Source organism: Varanus komodoensis, unplaced genomic scaffold, assembly GCF_004798865.1.
Source record: "Varanus komodoensis strain SLA01 unplaced genomic scaffold, ASM479886v1 scaffold1, whole genome shotgun sequence".
Lineage (NCBI taxonomy): Eukaryota > Metazoa > Chordata > Lepidosauria > Squamata > Varanidae > Varanus > Varanus komodoensis.
Window position 1 is genome coordinate 32,386,463 of NW_025335268.1, and position 17,545 is coordinate 32,404,007.

Below are 17,545 nucleotides of genomic sequence, written 5' to 3' on the forward strand. Positions count from 1 at the left end.
GGAAGAGAACTACTGGCGTATGGAAAACCCAGAAATTCCCTGGGATGAAGTGGAGGGCAGAGGCAACAAGCCATCAAGATCACTATGTTGCCTTTGGGCAAGACCTAAACCAGAGAATGGTGCTTATTTTTCTCTGTTGCCAAGGGTGAAATGAGTCCAGTCTCACAAAGGCACTATAGCTGGGATATTGCTTCTTTATAGCAGAGGTACATTGGATGGAGGCCATCCATGAAGGGTGTTCTGAACTTTTAAGCAGGATCAGGGGAAGTAGCAATACCTGCTTGCCTTGATCATACAAGCCACTATCACAACCATCTCCCCCTTTCTCCGCCCCAAGGCCATGACACTGACATCCTGAACAGGAGCAGCAGCATAAAAATGCTTGCTTGGACACTGCTTATCATCACCTTTCCTTACTCTACCCCAAGCTCAGTTTGAGGGCCTTTCAGAAAGATGAGAAAGGGACATGGGCTTGGTGAACACCCATGTTTGTTGTGCGTATTAAATGCTTGCAAACTTCAGTAGTTCATTGAAACATTTAAAAAAGCTGAACACTTCTGGTACAAGTAATACAATGTGCTCACACCCCATCTATCTGTGGTTATAGTGAGTAACAGTCAAATCTAAGGGAAGTATGAATTGCTTTCTCAAGCTTGGAGAACTCTTTGAACCATGTCAGTATATTGGTCAGTAAATAAAGGGACCCTCCCTCCTTTTCATTGGCTGATTTGAAAGTGCTTCATTCAGGTCATTTGTGCAAAACAGACTATAAACCAAAATGAAAGAAAAGCACTTCCATGAAGCCTTTTCAATTTTACTAATCTACGTATGTGCATTTTTATATTTGATGGGAGAACGTGAACTACTTAACTGACCCTGTGGGTAGTAGTGCTCAAAGTAGGCAAAATGGGCTTAATTTGCAATTTGCTGATTGAACTGACACAATAAACAAGGCATAACCAAATCAGGTTTACTTCCAGTTACCATAACCAAGCTAATTGGAGATGATCACAAACTGACTATGTTCATCACCCAGCTCTCCTGGGAAACTCATGGAGGGGCACTGAGCAAGATTAACCTATCTTAAATGGTTTGTGTCAGCATAGACTATAGCTATGGAAGGCCCAGGAGCAGGATACAAATGGAACTGTTTTGGGATTAAGGATCCAATTAATTTGTAGAAATTCATCTGAGTAGAAGTCTGGACCTGCAGGGCATATCTTGTATTTGTGCTCTGATGATAATGCTGTGGTAAGGTTGTGGTAATAACTCAGTGGCATAATCACGTTCTGAATATAAGTTGACTTCCCAGTTCTGTCATTTGAATACAAAGTGTTGCCCTGGACAGCTCTTTTAAAGTGTCTCACCAGGTCCTGAATAATGTAAATATAAACCGATTTGGAATCAACTGAAATGGTGCAGAACTTGCTTTGGTTTTCATGTTGACATGACAGCTTTCAACTCCAACGTTCAAATACTTTCCAAATAGTGATGTATTTATTTCAGCAGAGCAACATGACCAGAGAGATACCGTGCATACCAAAAATACATAAATGATGCACTCATCTGTCTTTAAAGCTCAACTCATACATCCTTGCCATTAAAATAAGGTTTCAATACATTCAGCCCCTTTGATTCGTTTGCTTTCCTCCCTGTAACATTGTGGCAAAAATATAGTATTTGTTAAAGGATTCGTAAAATGTAACTCAACTTGCAGATACTCAAATTTCAGTATCAACAGCTGAAAAATGTTGTTTGGGACTTCTACTACGCAAAGCTAACACATGCACAGTTGTTCATGGAGAGTGCTTTATTGCCACAAATTACCAGTCTTGTTATTTTGCTGTTTGACTGTGATTGCTGCACAGGGACCCGCAGTTACTCCTTATATCCAGTAAAAAAAAAGGCTGCTATTAGTCATCAAATCTAATTTGTCTGTCCTGTCTGCTCTGATCAGCTCGTCCCAATCTGCTGTTGCGAACTCAACACTCAGCTCCCCTTCACATACACACACAACACTACCACAACTGCTGCACCCTGCAGGCTTCTCGCTTATCCCTTCAGAAGCTGTTCTTAGGATGTGCTTGGAAACAGCACACACACGCCTTAGCCTCAGAACATAAAGCACAAGAGCAAGGCTTGCATGAAGACAAACAAACCGGGGCACACTTTACCCAGACTTTGGTACAGTCTCTCTCCTCGCCAGTGGTCAATTGATGTGGTCAATTCTAGCTTGCACCTATGAAGCTCAGCGCTCTCTTCCTTTTCTACTATGCATTGCTTGCTATTCTAGTGTTTTAAACAATGCTAAATATTTTGAATCTGGGCTTTTACCATATTCAAAATCTAAGCAAACTCTTTGCTGCAGTACTACAACAATTCAAACTCTTAAGACTTGGATGTCATTGTTAATCCATGCAATCTATACCGCACCCTATTGGCTTAGCCCTCGGGGCAGTTGGTTCATAGCCTGGTTAAATATAAAAACATTAAAAAGGAAAATCAGAAAAGATTCCATCCTTTATAGTATCCGCTTTTCCCTCCAATGTATTAGCTATGTTGTTCAAAAGCTGCCACAAATCTGATGTTGCATGTTTCTAGGCTTTTCCACTTTTTTGTTTAAACACTGTATCCCCCCCACCCCAGTCCACCAAATCTTTTCCGTTTTCAGTGTTTCTTCTGAATTAACTTTTCACTTAATCTTTTAGACTTTCACCAATTTCAAACTAAACAAAAACTGCAAGGTGTGCATGCAGCACTTTGCTAGGCTTGTTTCACAGAACCCCGAGGTCAGTAATAAGTGAAGTGTCTCCCAACTGAGATCTTAATATTTTAACTGAGATCAAAACCTGGGAAGAGATTGATGCAATTACCTGAGAGGTGGTGATAGCTCACGTTTTAAGACAAAACATCCGAGATATGTTTAGATACTAAGTTCTATGGTGGCATTAAATGTCAGATTCTCTTTTTATTGTTGAAACAGTAGGTTTGTTCAGGAATGCAGACTGTGTATGATTTCCACTTATTTTCTGTCTTCAGGATCCAACTGATTTAATGGTTCACATTGGGGCACATACAGTGGCTGTTATGGCTCTCTCAGAAGCACATTGATCTCCAGTCTTCCATCACAGCACAACTTGTGCTTCAGGGGGCATAGGAAAGGGAACCTAACACCCACAGGTAGGAGCCAAGTTACCTCGACCAGACTTGCAAAGCCAGAATTCCCTGTATGAGAGTGCAAGTGTGTAGATATACCTATGCGTGGGGAAGACTGTGTGTTTCAACTCTTCACTGTCTGTCAGCTATCAAACAGAAAAAAGAAAGAAGTAATGATAATCACGTTCTCCACTTATAATTTTTACTCCAGACCAAGTCACCATACTCTTGATATCACGCAACATGCCATGGGAAGATGAACTCTTGGACATCAGAATCCCAACTTCATGAAGGAACCATGCAGTGATTTCAACTCAATATGTTTGTTGGCTGTGTTCCAGGTAAGATGGGGTCTTATTCCAGGTTTATGGCACAGAAAAGTTTCCACTGATGAGCAACAGGCACAATTTTTTTTTTTTTGCAAAAGTAATTGATACTGCTTTTATGACTTCATCTAAAAATAAAGCCTAATTCGAATATTTAGCTGTCCCTTTTTGGTTTGATTCAGGTATGGTCTTAGTCAGCTACCCCAGGTTACTTGGGAAGGTTTTAAAACAAAAGGATTGAGCAGGAAGTTCTGCACAGTATGTAACACCCCCATGAGTTGAGAAGAATTTGACAGGACCCATGTTTAGAGCAGGTAGGAGGAAGGCAGTGCATGCGTGAGCATGTGCGCACACATGGAAAGAATTAAAGCCAACAGTCATGAATGAATCATAGCTGTAGCCTTTAGGGTAGCAGTTGCTTGTATTTGCATGACTGGATGGAATTTCGGGTTCAAAAGGAAACCACAGAAATTCAGGTTGATGTCCCTAGTGATTATAGCACCAGTGTACCCCACTCCCCAAACACAATCCACAACTAAAATAGTTAAGTAGCTAAATCAAACCAGCAAGTTACAAATAGAAGTCTCTCAACTGGCCAGAATAAAGAAGCAACTTAATACAACTGGGGGGGGGGGGGTGTGCTTTAAATGCCATTGCAGCTAACTTTGCAGCTCATAGGGAAGTGAAGCAGGTCAAAGAAAATGTAAAGCATCTTGCCCAGTTCTGGCTTTATGTATGATTTCAGATAACTATGAAAATAAAAAAGTTGATAGAACAGGAAAATTTGTCCATCAAAATCCAAACAATGACTGGTAACATACATTTCAATGACTCAGTATATAGGCACGAAGTGTTTCCTTCTTTTGCCAAACAATGCACCCTTGAGGAAGCTAAAAAGAATTTGAAGATTCCAGGGGAACTCTTTGCATTTGAGTTCTTTGTTTTGTTGTTGCTGTTTTTGTTTAGGGGATGTAGTTTTTGAGAAACTGGATAGATTTCTAGCAAATTGTCGGATATTCAAGAAATGGAAAGCAGAACTGATGCTAGCAATTTCAACCAATCTGATTAGCAACATAGCTATAAAAATTTTTGGTGTGAGAATGACAAGAATGTGCAGTTCTTCTGTACTGATGTTCTGACCCAAGTCTAAAGCGAACCATACTACCACAAGGTACAAACTTCATGTACTCATTAACATGGCAGTGTATTTGATAATAGTGCAATGAATTAAGGATGGAAGAGATAAGCAAACTAGCATGAAGGAAATGGATGCAAGTTATCAGATGTGACTTGGGAATAGAAAGCTATGACACCAGAAAAGCTAAGGACCTATGGCAGAGGCCACATAAGAAACTTAGGCTGCAATCCTATATACTTCCTTGGGACTAAATCCCACTGAGCTCAAAATAACTTATTTCTGAAGATGTATGCTTAGTAAGATGTACAGTAAATGAATAAAGATCATTGTAGAGAACTTAAGGTGCAACCATGGTGTGCGCATCCCTTTTAATCTATGTAAGTTAAAGTGAAATAACTCATTCAGTTAAGAATGCCCAATTGTTGAGGCTGAAAGTGCTCTCCACCTGCACAAAGCTAGCCACCAAAAAAAACCACAAGAGCATCTGCCATTTAAAAAAACACACATTCTTTTAATATTTGGAGAGGTAGTGTAGAAAAAAACAAATTCAAGGGCAGAGAGCTTAATTAATGTGAAGTGTTAAGTACTCCTGGAATTACATATTATAAAATGAGGGAAATGTGCAGTTTTGCTACTTTAGTGTAGCTATGCGATTTTAGTGACCTTTAAGAACTATGCAAAACAGAAGTACTCCTCTTTATGCTGTATTTCAAATAACCTCACCTCATGTGTAGCTTAATACTTCGATAATGACTTTTACTGATTATATACACATTTGTTATTTTTAAAATTCTGATATAAAGCATTCAACAAATACTTTGTAATGAGAGTGGACTAAGTTACCAGATATCAAAATCTGGAATCTCTTAAGGAACTAAAGTCATTAATGACAGTTAAAGAGTGCAAATAGTACATTCTTTATTCTGCCATACATTTAGATACAGAATAGCTTTGATTTTCAAAATATAAAATGACAGCCCTGCAAGCTGTCAATTGGCTTTTGAGGATCAAGCACATGTAACTTTTCCAGTTTTTATTGCACATCATTTACAGGCGTGATTTTTAAAATATATTTATACATGTTTGGGCAACATCCATTTCTCCTAAAACACATTGTGTTGCACAAACAAAAACGTATATGAGTCAAATATTTCCTCACAATACAATTCAAAAGGATATTTATATATATCTTTTAAAAATAGTTTTAATCTCTAAATCTCTATTCATTAGTTTCCCAGAGGCAAACCTTTCACCCTGGGAGTAATTTCTCTTCATGAAATTAGTAGTCAACCACCAACATAACTGGTATCAAGAAGTGAATGCTGCAAGTAAACCACCTGCTGCTTCTCAAATACCCACTCCCAAGGCAGGATTTTTACGCTGGCAGTTAGTGAGCTGGCAGTGTCAAAAGAACCAGGAGCACCCTTCTTTGTAACCAGTTTGATTCAACATTGATTATCACATAAAGTATTTCACTGGCAGCTGCACTCACTTTGTATATAAGAAAAAGAATCCCTCGTACAACACAAATTTTGTACCCTGGGAATGTTTTAAATTTGTGGACTTATCTTTGTGCAATAGGCTGTTTCAGAATCCTGTGTCAACATGTATGCATTTTTGCACCTATCATGTGATCAGATGGCCATTCACTTTCCATTAGCATTTCTAATGATAATTACTTCAGCAGTGTCAAACTGAAAATGGAAATCTAAAGTAATTTTTGGGTGGTGTATAGGGAGAATGACTACCAGTTCACTGTAAAGATTTTGGAAGCTACCTACTTAAGCAACATACTTTGGCTGTACAATAGTAAATTCCACTTTAATTTACAACATCATAGCCTTACTGCCATTTTTTAACTTCTACAAACTTTGTAACATGACCTCAAACAGCTGAGAGGCTTATTCTTGTGGAAGTGTGCTGCACTTTATGGGTTTGATCCAACATAGCTTGTTAGGAGTTCAGCTAGTGCTGGAGGAAAGGTGCTGAGTTTAGGATTCTCCCTGCAGCCCCTACAGCCATTTCAAACATTTTTCTGGCATCCTGGGGGATCTTCTGGGAAAGTGTGGAAAATGGGGGTCTGCAGGAAGAAACTGGAGAAATTGCCCACTTCCTCCAGCAGGAAGTCTCTACTGAATTTTAGTTTCCTGCACAAATAGGAATCATAATCTTCATGTGGTAGAAGTCTGGAATCAAGTGTGGTACTTAGTGCCTTGATCAGTTCCTCTTTTCCAGTTGCATATTATAACTGTTTTTCATCAAAATGAGAACACCTCTTAAACTTTACTCACTGTTTATTTACATTAGAGAGAGGTCTTATACTGATGAAAATACCCACAAATACTCACCACCTGAGAGGTAAACTCATGGTTCTCTCTCCAAAAGTAGTAAGATACTATTGCAAAGTAAAAGGTGTGCTAAAAATGTTACAAAGTGCAATCCTATACCAGAAGCTGAATCAATGGGACTTGCTTTCAAGCAACTGGGAATAGGACTAAATTTTCAAGAAAAACTAAGTAATTTTTAAGTTGTCATCCCATGAAATTATATAGCTAAGATCCCAAATCTCTGTGAGGGATGTTAGCAAGATGCATGGGTTCAGGTCCCTGGAAGACCCCCTGCCCCCAAGACCAGGAGGGTCTTCCAAAGTAGCATTCCAGTAGGCACAAGCATCTGCCACTAAACAATATATGCCTCTTTCTCCATGAGCAAGTGAAGCACTCTGTTTATTCATAGCAGGCTCTTAGTTTCTTGGTCTGCATAAAAAAAAAAAAAAGCAGCACTATACTCAAAATGTTACGCCTCATTGTCTGTATTCTACAAATAAGAATAAATGCTGATTCAGATGTCATAAATATCTGTACATCCATGGACTTTTTTTAGACATTCTTAAGAAAATATTAGTTGACCATCAAAGTATAATGGTTAGAATTTTACTTGTAACACTGAATTGAATCATAACTTGCAAACAGTAAGTTGCTCCTGGGCAAAATTTCATATGACACATTGGTAATTATGACTGTTGGGCATTATCTCTGAAACATCTCTGGATTTCAACAGTTTGTATTTTACTTTATTAGTCATAGTAATAATTCCTATCATTCATAGTAAATAATTCCTATGTGTGATCTAAATACATTAATTGGCCAGAAACCAGTCTAATAGTTTATATTTCTGTCATGTGGTATATGTGAAATATAAAGCTTCAATATACACTTGAATGGGATAAAAAACTGCCTAGCATATACTGTTGTCTCCACAGAATCTTTTCTCTCTTTTTAAAAAGAACTCTAATGGCTTAATATCAATTTAAATCTAAATTACTATTATTATGATTCTAAGTTATCTGATATATACATATTATATATAACATTAAGGAATTTATTTCAACAAATGCTATTCCTCATGAATAATACAGCCTCTCTCAGAAAGGTACACAGTAGTCATACTCTGGAAAAAGATGAATTGGCTATAAAACCAGTGTTTAAAACAACAGTTTTCTAGTAAAAGGAAGCTTATTAGACACCTCTGTACCTGTTTGCTATAGTCATCCATATGGATAAGCATATCAGGTACTACTAGAAACATTTGTGTACTTTTCCCAGTTATTACATAATGACCGATTTGGGCTTTATACGGTTTTGTATTGTCCTGAGCTATGTGGCATTAAACACTACAGTAGATATTTTATTACATTAAATATAAAAACAATCCTGTAAGTACTTAAGCTACAATTTTCAAACTGTTTATTGTGGAGCAGCCTGCTTGAAATCAGTGCGATTACCTGAGAGTTATACAGTTTGAGGATTGCAACATTAACACCTTCAGGATCACCAGGAAAGAAATTTAGTTATATGCCAGTGAGAGAGGCAGCTTCTGCTGGGCTAATAATGAAATATTTCTCGCTTATGATGCATTGAGCAGCACATGCAATACAGGAGGAGTTGCATATTGAGATGCTGAACTGTAATTTAATCAGAGTGTTTCAAATTACACTGAATTTGTGTAACCTCAGAATGGCTCAATAAAGAATCAAACTGGTTTCTCTGGGCACTGTATAGGATCTACCACAGATTGGTATCTTTCCCCTTCTGCTGTGAGCTGACAGGGATTATTTCAGAGAAAGAAAGTGTGGAATTAGTAATGCAGATGCTGAAAGGCAAGTGGCAAGGCTCTACAAGAAGAATGCCTCCAATAGCTACTTGTTCCCAATTCTACTGGCACCTACCCACAAGGTAAGAGGCCAGAATGACCAAAGCCAATTTAATAGTAGTGTGCAGAATGTCAGCCAAACAAACAACATAAAACAAGTCACGTTGTGTTATCTGTGGTCACCTTGAGGGTTAGTCTAAGAACTCAAGACTTTACATTCTTCTGTCTTTCCTTGTTTACTTTAATTAAACATGTAATGGTTAATAAACTGACATAGTCCAGAGTTAGTAGGTTGGTATTATAACATTTATTAAAATAATGCTATGGGTTAATAGAAACAGCAAAGAACCAAAGAATTAAAATGCAAGCTATGTAAAAACCCAACTAAAACCCAAATATGTCTAATGTATTCAATCCAGTAGCTAACTAAAAGCCCAAGAAAGACAACACTCCCAATATGATAATAAAGTACTGCAAAACAATTGGCAATTTTCAGTTATCAAAATTGTGGGTTTTGCATTTTGTATCCTTTTCTCAATCAGGAAAAAAATTCTTCTGAATGTTATATAACATACATATAAAACAAGATAGAAAAATACATTATAAACTTGTAACAATGGCTGTAAATACATTATCTTACATGTTTCTCATAGGCAATAGGTTGGTTATGGTACATACATAGCATCAAACTAAGATAAAGGAATAGACGAATACATGTCATCTGTACGGTTACATACAAGCGACACTCCCATATACCCACTCTAAAAAAATTACATAATACTGTCAGAAAAAAAGACTTAAACTACATATCTTAATAAAGAAAAATTCAATAAAGAATGATAATACTGAGAACCAAGGCATTCAGAGATTTCAAAAGTCATGCTTTAAGTTGATCCAAAATGTTGTCAACTAAGTCTTCAAACTTTTTTTCAGAACAAACATTACTTTTACAAGTCACACTTCTCCCAAGAAGAAACATTTGATCAGCATCTATAAATGTCCAGGTTTATCATAGTTGAGATGAAACTGGATCAAATACTGGTAATGTTTAACCAATTCTCTCCAAAGTGTTTGAGTGTCGCAAGTTTATTCAACCAAACAAAAATCAAAATGGCACAGCATATACTGAAAGTCAAACCAAAAAAAAAAAAACCCCCTAAGTGTAACAGGAAGACAAAGCCAGTGGCAGGATGAAAGAAAAGCTAGCTGAGTACAAAAATGATGAATGTTTATTGCATAGTAAATAAACTGATACTTGTTTCCAGGTGTGACATAATGTTGACAAAGTCACCATGCAGGTGCTTAAAAAAATAAGCCCTCTTACCTAACTTACTATTGACCTTTAATTGGAAGCTGTGAATGTTTTAAGGAGAATAAGTTGACACAATGGAGGGGCAAGTTATCACCTGATCTTTGCCAAATCCGATTCAAAGCCATGGGCACACTGCTACTTGCTTGTTATTTTTATATTTCACTTTTGTGCGTAAAGTGTTTAATACTACTAGACCAGCTATGTAAACCTTTTCTAAATATTCAAACAGAAGCATAGCTGGATCTTCAAGACAGTTAACTCATACTATAAAGTATACTTTATACTTTTCCAGTATTCATTACTTAACATTCATTAAGTAAGAGTTTGATGAGAATTTTGCACTGTATATTCTATTTGGCATTGTAGGTTAAACATATGAAAACCCAAAACATGCTCAAAGACAGGTTGCCTGAATGTTCAGTTTAGTCATGAACAAGATTATCCTGGCACAAGCTCAATTTCTTCTATACTTTCCTGCACTTATTTCAAACAGAGACAATACAACCTATCCCTAAGAAGGGGAAAAATAACACTTGCTACTGTATGAATATTGTAATTTGATACTTTGATTTAGGTTGAGACTGCATCTTAGAACCCTTTGGTTTAAGGCTGAGCAAGTACTATAAAAATATAGAGTCTACAATTGAAGAGTGAACATGTTACAAAAATATGCGGTTGGCTGTTGGTGGAACAATTCTATTTCACAGTTAAGGATCTGGCAAAATTGCATCATGCTATGGCAAAAACCAGGTAATTTAAATGGTCAACTCATTTGTCTTTCCTCACAGCTTCTTTTCACATACTGGGCGACTGAGTGGCATGCATTAACTTGCTGTCTGAGGGAGGAGCTGATTATACGAGACATTTGACTAAATGACCATGGAGAAAATAAGGCACTTTCTTTTCTTATTCCAATACTTAAAAAATAAAAAAGAAAGACAAAAAGGCTCTTTTGGTCTTTTGTTTCTCGACAACCACCAGAAAAAATCATTTAATGAAATAAAGGGTTTCTTTGTTCTTTTTTCTTTTTTTATAACACTTGAAAGTATAAAATGCTACATTTCCAAAAATATATATTTTTTTCTGCACCAGCACCCTTGTATAGTAAAAGTATCTACTTTTTTCAATTTGTTTCAATGCACTACACTTTATCTACAATTTCATTACATGTATACAGCAAATAGGCAAGCATGGCTTTTACATCCTTATGAATTTTCTCTATACAGGGAGGTTTAAAAAAATATTTGAACAGTTTGCCCAGTAATGTGACACATAATGCATGTACCTTGTACTCATGTAATCTTTTAAGGAAGCTGATGTATAGTGAAAGAAACTGTATCTCAGGTTTAGCTTCAATAGTGTTGCTGTTTTATTTATGCATTGATGCAATTCAAAAACCCAGTAACCTATTTTTCATGGCACTTTTAAATTTCTTAAAAACACCCAATTTGGCAGGTAATATAAAAAAGGCTGCATCTTCTACCCTTTGAGGGCATTGGTAGTGACTACACTGCATGTCAAATTTTGAATACTTTTAGGAATCCCTTCACCAATGACATCCCTGACCAAAGGTTCATGCATGATGCATCATCACACAGTACATTCAAAGAGAGCTTTGACTTCTTCATGAGAAGAAAAAGATTCCTAGAAGTCTCACAGTAACTGCCTCTGTCATCAGGGAGTTAAGGGACATTTGCCTCCATCTCTTAAGTGAGGCCCTTCTTACCATTCATTTAGGGTGGGACACTAAAAGATGATCAGTGCGGAGGGATGAATTGGACCTTATTGCTTTACTACTATTCAGTGCAGGTTCTAGAACCACTTTCACCCAAACAGGGAAAAAAAGCTGAATTGGAGGACAACAAATTCTTTGTCTTTTTGTTAGATGGTAAGACGAACGGACAAGTGCCTCAGCTCGCTGCACTGAAGACAGGCAAGCAAAGGCGATTACCAGTTAACTGATCAGCAGGCAGGCATGGTCAGGTCATCATTGGGTGAAGAGTTCAGAGGTCAGAAGGTCATAGGTTAGTTGCCGGTGGCGGCTGGGTGGTTAGAAACAAAAAACAAAACAAAAAAAAGAAAGAAAGATAGAGAAGAGATTAGTTTCAGCTAGTGACGGCTTAATGACAACATGAAAACTAATCACAACTAATAAAAACAAGCTTGTTTAATTCTGACATACTGCTTGACACCATCTACAGAATGCAATAAAAATCATGACAGCCTTCTATCATGATTTGAACATATGAAGGAAAAGCCCACTCCCACAAAACTGGTTAACAAGGAAAAATAGAAATAAAATGTAACAACTAATAGTTAGTAGCAGTCGATGAAAGGAAATTAAAACAAAAACAAAAAACAAAACCAAACAATGAATAGTTTCTGGAACTTGGTAAAAGAATTTAGAACAGTCAGTGCACCATATCAGTATCTGACTGCTATTAAGCATTAGTATTCTCCCATGTGCAAGCATCAAAGCAACTAGTTATGATGAATGTGATTATTAATAACTGATTGTTAAACAATATGAATCTAAGGAATTTGAATTGTCATGAACAATTGGTTTCACAAACTATGGGCCAAACAAGTTTATTTTTGTTCAATAAATTTTATTGCTTTTCAATGATTCTATTTACAAACAACACTGGATTTCTTGGCTTCATGATACAAAGCAATCTAAATTGAAGTCTAGAAGTGTAGGCATCATCATGGGAACCAGGAAAAGGCCAAATGTTCTAGCCAGCGTTTTCCTGTTGAAAATGCTATTTTACATATATAGGACACTAAGAAAATGCACTTGTATGTAAACACTGTAAAAGTCCTGCCATTTAAAATTCTATACTTAAAATGCTCTAATTACATCAAAAATAGAGGAAATCTAATTGATACTAATAAGGCATTTTTAAAACTACAAACAGCTCTTTTTTCAAAGCTAATACTCTGCAAATACAATAAAATCTGACATTTCATATACATTCCTGCTTTATATTTTCATATTTTAAAAGAAGCCACCTGTAAATACTATTTTCTTTTCCAAAACACACACAAAAAAATTACAGTAAAACATAAAAAAGTTCTCAAGTGGAAAGTTATCATTCCCAATGTTCTTGAGCTGTTCCTTCTTTAATGACTCTCTCACATTCTCCTTCAACAACTTGGTCCACTTTACAGTAGTACAAATTTTAAGACTCATTCAACAGCTTTATCATCTCTAATAAATTCTGAGGTTTGATAAGAATATTTGTACTGTTGCCATTGACTAAAGCAGAGGAGATGGAAGTGAGAAAGGTATTCAGTGCAAAGTCAGATTTGTGCCATTTCTTAAAATGAAATTCAGTAGGTGCAATGTTCACAGATAGCACACTTTTAAATGATCTACATCATGGGTTGGATTTACCTTCACATGTTACATTGTTTCTATGGCCCATTATTTAGGCTACAGATCATGAACACTAAACATTACTGCTGTAACTTAAATGAGATCTCATGTTCCCTGATTTAATTATTTTATTTTTAAAATTCTGGAAAGCAGGGTTTAAGTTACAACTGTTGTAAAAAAATTAAAAATCAAACAAAAACAACTTAAAATTAAAAAATAAATATTTAATGTGGCACCATCTTGCCACCTTAAAATGTTTACTAGATATCCGGAATCTTAAAGCATTCATGGTACTTATTACAATTTTGATTAAAAAGGTATTACAATTTTTATATATAAATTATGTGACAATTGGCTTTGAGGAAAAAACACATTCTGTTATGGTCTTAGCATTGCCATTTCTTGTGGTTTGTAAAAATCAATGCAAGCTATCTTAAGATACCAGTACACCTGTGATACATCCTCTGCCAAGTCCCTGACCTTCTACAGTACACACAGGTTTGTCAACTGTGCAACACCATTTACAGTTTATTACAATTAGATCAGTCAGTCTCTGTTACATGGATCAAAATCTGGTTTATATTATTTATACAGCGGGGCTTTAACCTTAGCAGAAATTATTTAAGTACTGACATATAGGGGGCTCTTGCTTTAAATGCAATGCTCAAATATAAGCCCAACATTAAGAATAAAAGCTTGCTTAATGAGAGAATACAATAGTAGGATGTAGCAATTCAGAAAACAATTTAGACCCAATGAATTCATATTTTACCTTGAATTATCTGCTCATAGTTTTTCCTTATGAAAAGAAAGCAATTCGGTTTACTGACATTGTATTTTAAATAAAATCAGTATTAAACAACTCATCAAAACTTGTGTTCCTCTGCTGTAGATATAACTAGGAAGTGTACATTAAAATTACCATAATAGGAGTTTTCAAAAAGTAACATTTATTTTAGGTTGGTTGCATACTTAAATAAAACCTGAATCAAATACCAAGAGATATACATAATAATCTTACTGAAGCAAGAAACAGGTATGGCGTTCTGGTCTACTGTAATACAATTTACTGCCTAAAAGCAATACACAAAAACTATTTTAGCCATTTATGATGTCTGAAATTCTCCACCATGATCACCAATTACATGTTATTTTCTGAATTATGTAGCACCATTAGCAGAAACTAACAGTAATGAATACAGGAGAAAAAATTAAGAAGGTCACCATGTTATACACAATGGTGACCGTAAGTGAGAAGGCACTTTGGGAAAACCTACTACTAAAAGCAATCAGAAATCTACATGCACTCAAAGAATACTGAGTAAAACCATATACTCGCTGTACCCTATTTGAAGCATAACTCTGACCAAACAAATATGCAAAGTATTTCCTGAGGCCTACCAACTATATCTACAAACCAAAGTAGGTTAAAACCTCTATCACCACCCAGCTGTCAAAACATTCCATTAAGAAGAGTCTGTGGCCCAATTTAGACAATACTGTCTACTATCTTCTTGTCTATCACCAGTAGGATATAAGATTGTTCCTTCCCATATCATGTGGCACTGCTTGTGGCATCTCTAGTCATCCACATAGGGGATAATTCTGAATATATGGGAACAAAGTGATCTGGTCCTGCACATACTGGTTTTTCACATTTAAACATTAATACACAGCCAATAAAGGTGCAGCTAGAAAAGAAGGATCTTGCTCCCTCAGGGACTAGTACTGTTTAAAAGTAAGTGAACAGAACTGAGACTCAGCATAACTGGTGATTTCTCAGGGAAACCATATATATTTTGGAATTACATATTAGCATTTTAGAACTGCACAAGAACCAGCCTTACTGAAATAGTTTATAATGCTTCTACACTAAGCCCCTTTGCTGTGAACCAAGGAACTGGTTAAATGTACAGAAAAGTCTCTTGTGTGACATACAGTATTTGAACTGTTAGGATAAAATATCCATTTTCTAAAAAAAAAAAATTACATTAGTGCAATACATGAAACCTAAAGATAAAACATGTACTCCCAAGCAACATAATTTGGCACTCAATTATGATTTGCATTCTACAACTGTATAATACAATTTAATCCACTCAGAAGACCATTCATATGGAAACAGATGATATAGTGACTTCCCCAGTCCCAAAACCAAGTAAATACCTCAGCTGGGATAAATGCACCTGCGCAAACATGATGTTACTTCCAGTAGCATGCTCAATGTCAATAAACCGATAGTTCACTTTTCACAAGAAATTTTAAATAATTCAAAGGCCCAAGAGTTCACAAGTATAGTAAATTACATTTCATATAAAGGAGAAAATGAAGATTTCTTTTCCATTTCACAGACAAGCCAAACAGACATGAAACAATTGTCTTTGCTAACCAGAACATCAACACTGCAACAGGTTTGGGAAATGAAATTTCAGCTGCAAATAATAAGCCTAAAAATTCAGTTTTGACAGGAAAGCAATCTTTACTAATACAAACCCTAGACAGTTTGACAGATTTTCACTGTTCTTTGCTGAATTTAGAAGATAACTTTCTTTAGAGAAGAAAATTTAGAGAAGAAATATGATCAAATTATACAACAGAAACACAAATGGTTTATCAGCAGAGAGGAAACTAAATCTTCAGCTTTCTCCTGAAATACATAACTTTTATCTCTATCTCATTAAGCGCCCATCCATTCATTTTATTTTGCAACACCAATCTGATATTTCCAATTAATAAAGAAAGAGTTGCATGGGAGGATCAACTACTAATGCAACACTAAGACTTGAGTCCAGCTTGAATTATAGATAGTGTTTACAAAGGGAACAAATTTTAGCATTTTATATGGAATACAATGAAGTTTATATATATATTTTAATATATATCTTTTAAATGGTAAGGATACAGTAGTTTACAATTTTAAACCTCTGGAAAAATATTACTACCATTTCAATTTAATTTAAAACATCAATAGTATGGTCAAAATAGTATTTGGTTAACCAGCTGTGGTGTTGCAAATTTCATGTACACTCAAAGCATTTCTTAAAAGCAAGAACTGCAGAACTAAACTAACCTCTGTCTGCGGTCACAATCCTTTGGTAAGGATGGACACGCATATCGTGCCTTCGAACTTTAGTAGCCACCGCACCTAGTTAAATTGTAATTACCAAGACAGTTAGAAAACATTTGAAAAAAAACATTAACAGCAGGCTTATCAAAATGGATTTTAAAAGATCACTTTCTAAAAAATTTATTTAAAGAAAACAACAAGTTAAGGCACAGTAGTTTCAAATCTTAACCTTAATATATGGAGTATATCTGTGCAGATTAATATTGCATTATCTTAAACATCCGGGCCTTAACCTGCATTATCCATTCATTTACAAACGCCATTACAGTATTTCATGAAATCTACTTAGACCCAAACACATTTGAGCTTTACTAGTCACATATTCACTGAAGTGCCTTCCTTGCAGCAGGACTGTCTTAAATAATGCCATTTTTAATACTGAAGGTTCTTTGCTAATCTTAAAATAACTTCCAGTTTTTACCATTTTAAAAAAGTTTTAAAGCAATTCCTCAAGCCTACAGACTGTGGTTTAAAACTAAGTCAATAACTGTGAACTGCAATGAATTAGGTGATTAGTAAAGCAAATAGTACAGAATACATAGCAGTCAGTATACTACCATACACTCATAAATCACTGCTAGTTTGTCATAGCACAGGCTACACCAAATTAATAGCATTTTTATTTCTATGTGCAAAAAAGTGCAAGTAAGTCACTGACTGCTAGGCTACATTTTTCTCAAGGCTGCTGAAAACTAAGCATGTGTTAAAGTCAGCTCTGATGAGGGTTCAGTTAAGACCATTCTTGAATTCTTAGCCTTTCGTTGGGAAAGCCATACCTAAAGATAAAAGGAAGGGAATTAAAAATTAGTCAACTAAGATTTGATGCTACTGTCCATCTTCCCTTATATTACCACACTTTTTTTGATCAATCTATTGGGAATTTTATATTATCCCAATATTTCACAAAATAAAACTATTAATATCAATTGCGATCTGTTATGTGACACTCAAATCT

The 17,545-nt window shown here is 35.8% G+C and overlaps 1 protein-coding gene across 8 annotated transcripts in view; it reads right to left on the minus strand.

The window, feature by feature from the left end:
- Positions 1-5,105: 5,105 nt before the first annotated feature.
- The window catches only part of QKI (QKI, KH domain containing RNA binding), a 154,039-nt gene continuing 141,599 nt past the window's right edge, over positions 5,106-17,545 (minus strand). For 5 of the 8 annotated variants that reach the window (XM_044421434.1, XM_044421471.1, XM_044421433.1 and 2 more), the window contains 2 exons: positions 16,534-16,608; positions 5,106-12,126 (listed from right to left, as the gene is read on the minus strand). In XM_044421434.1, coding sequence (XP_044277369.1) covers positions 12,110-12,126; positions 16,534-16,608 — 92 coding nt within the window. In that variant the 3' untranslated portion in view covers positions 5,106-12,109. Of the gene's footprint in view, positions 12,127-12,672; positions 17,367-17,545 lie in introns of those variants that run through there. The other 3 variants (XR_006413834.1, XM_044421443.1, XM_044421457.1) reach the window with 3 other exon arrangements.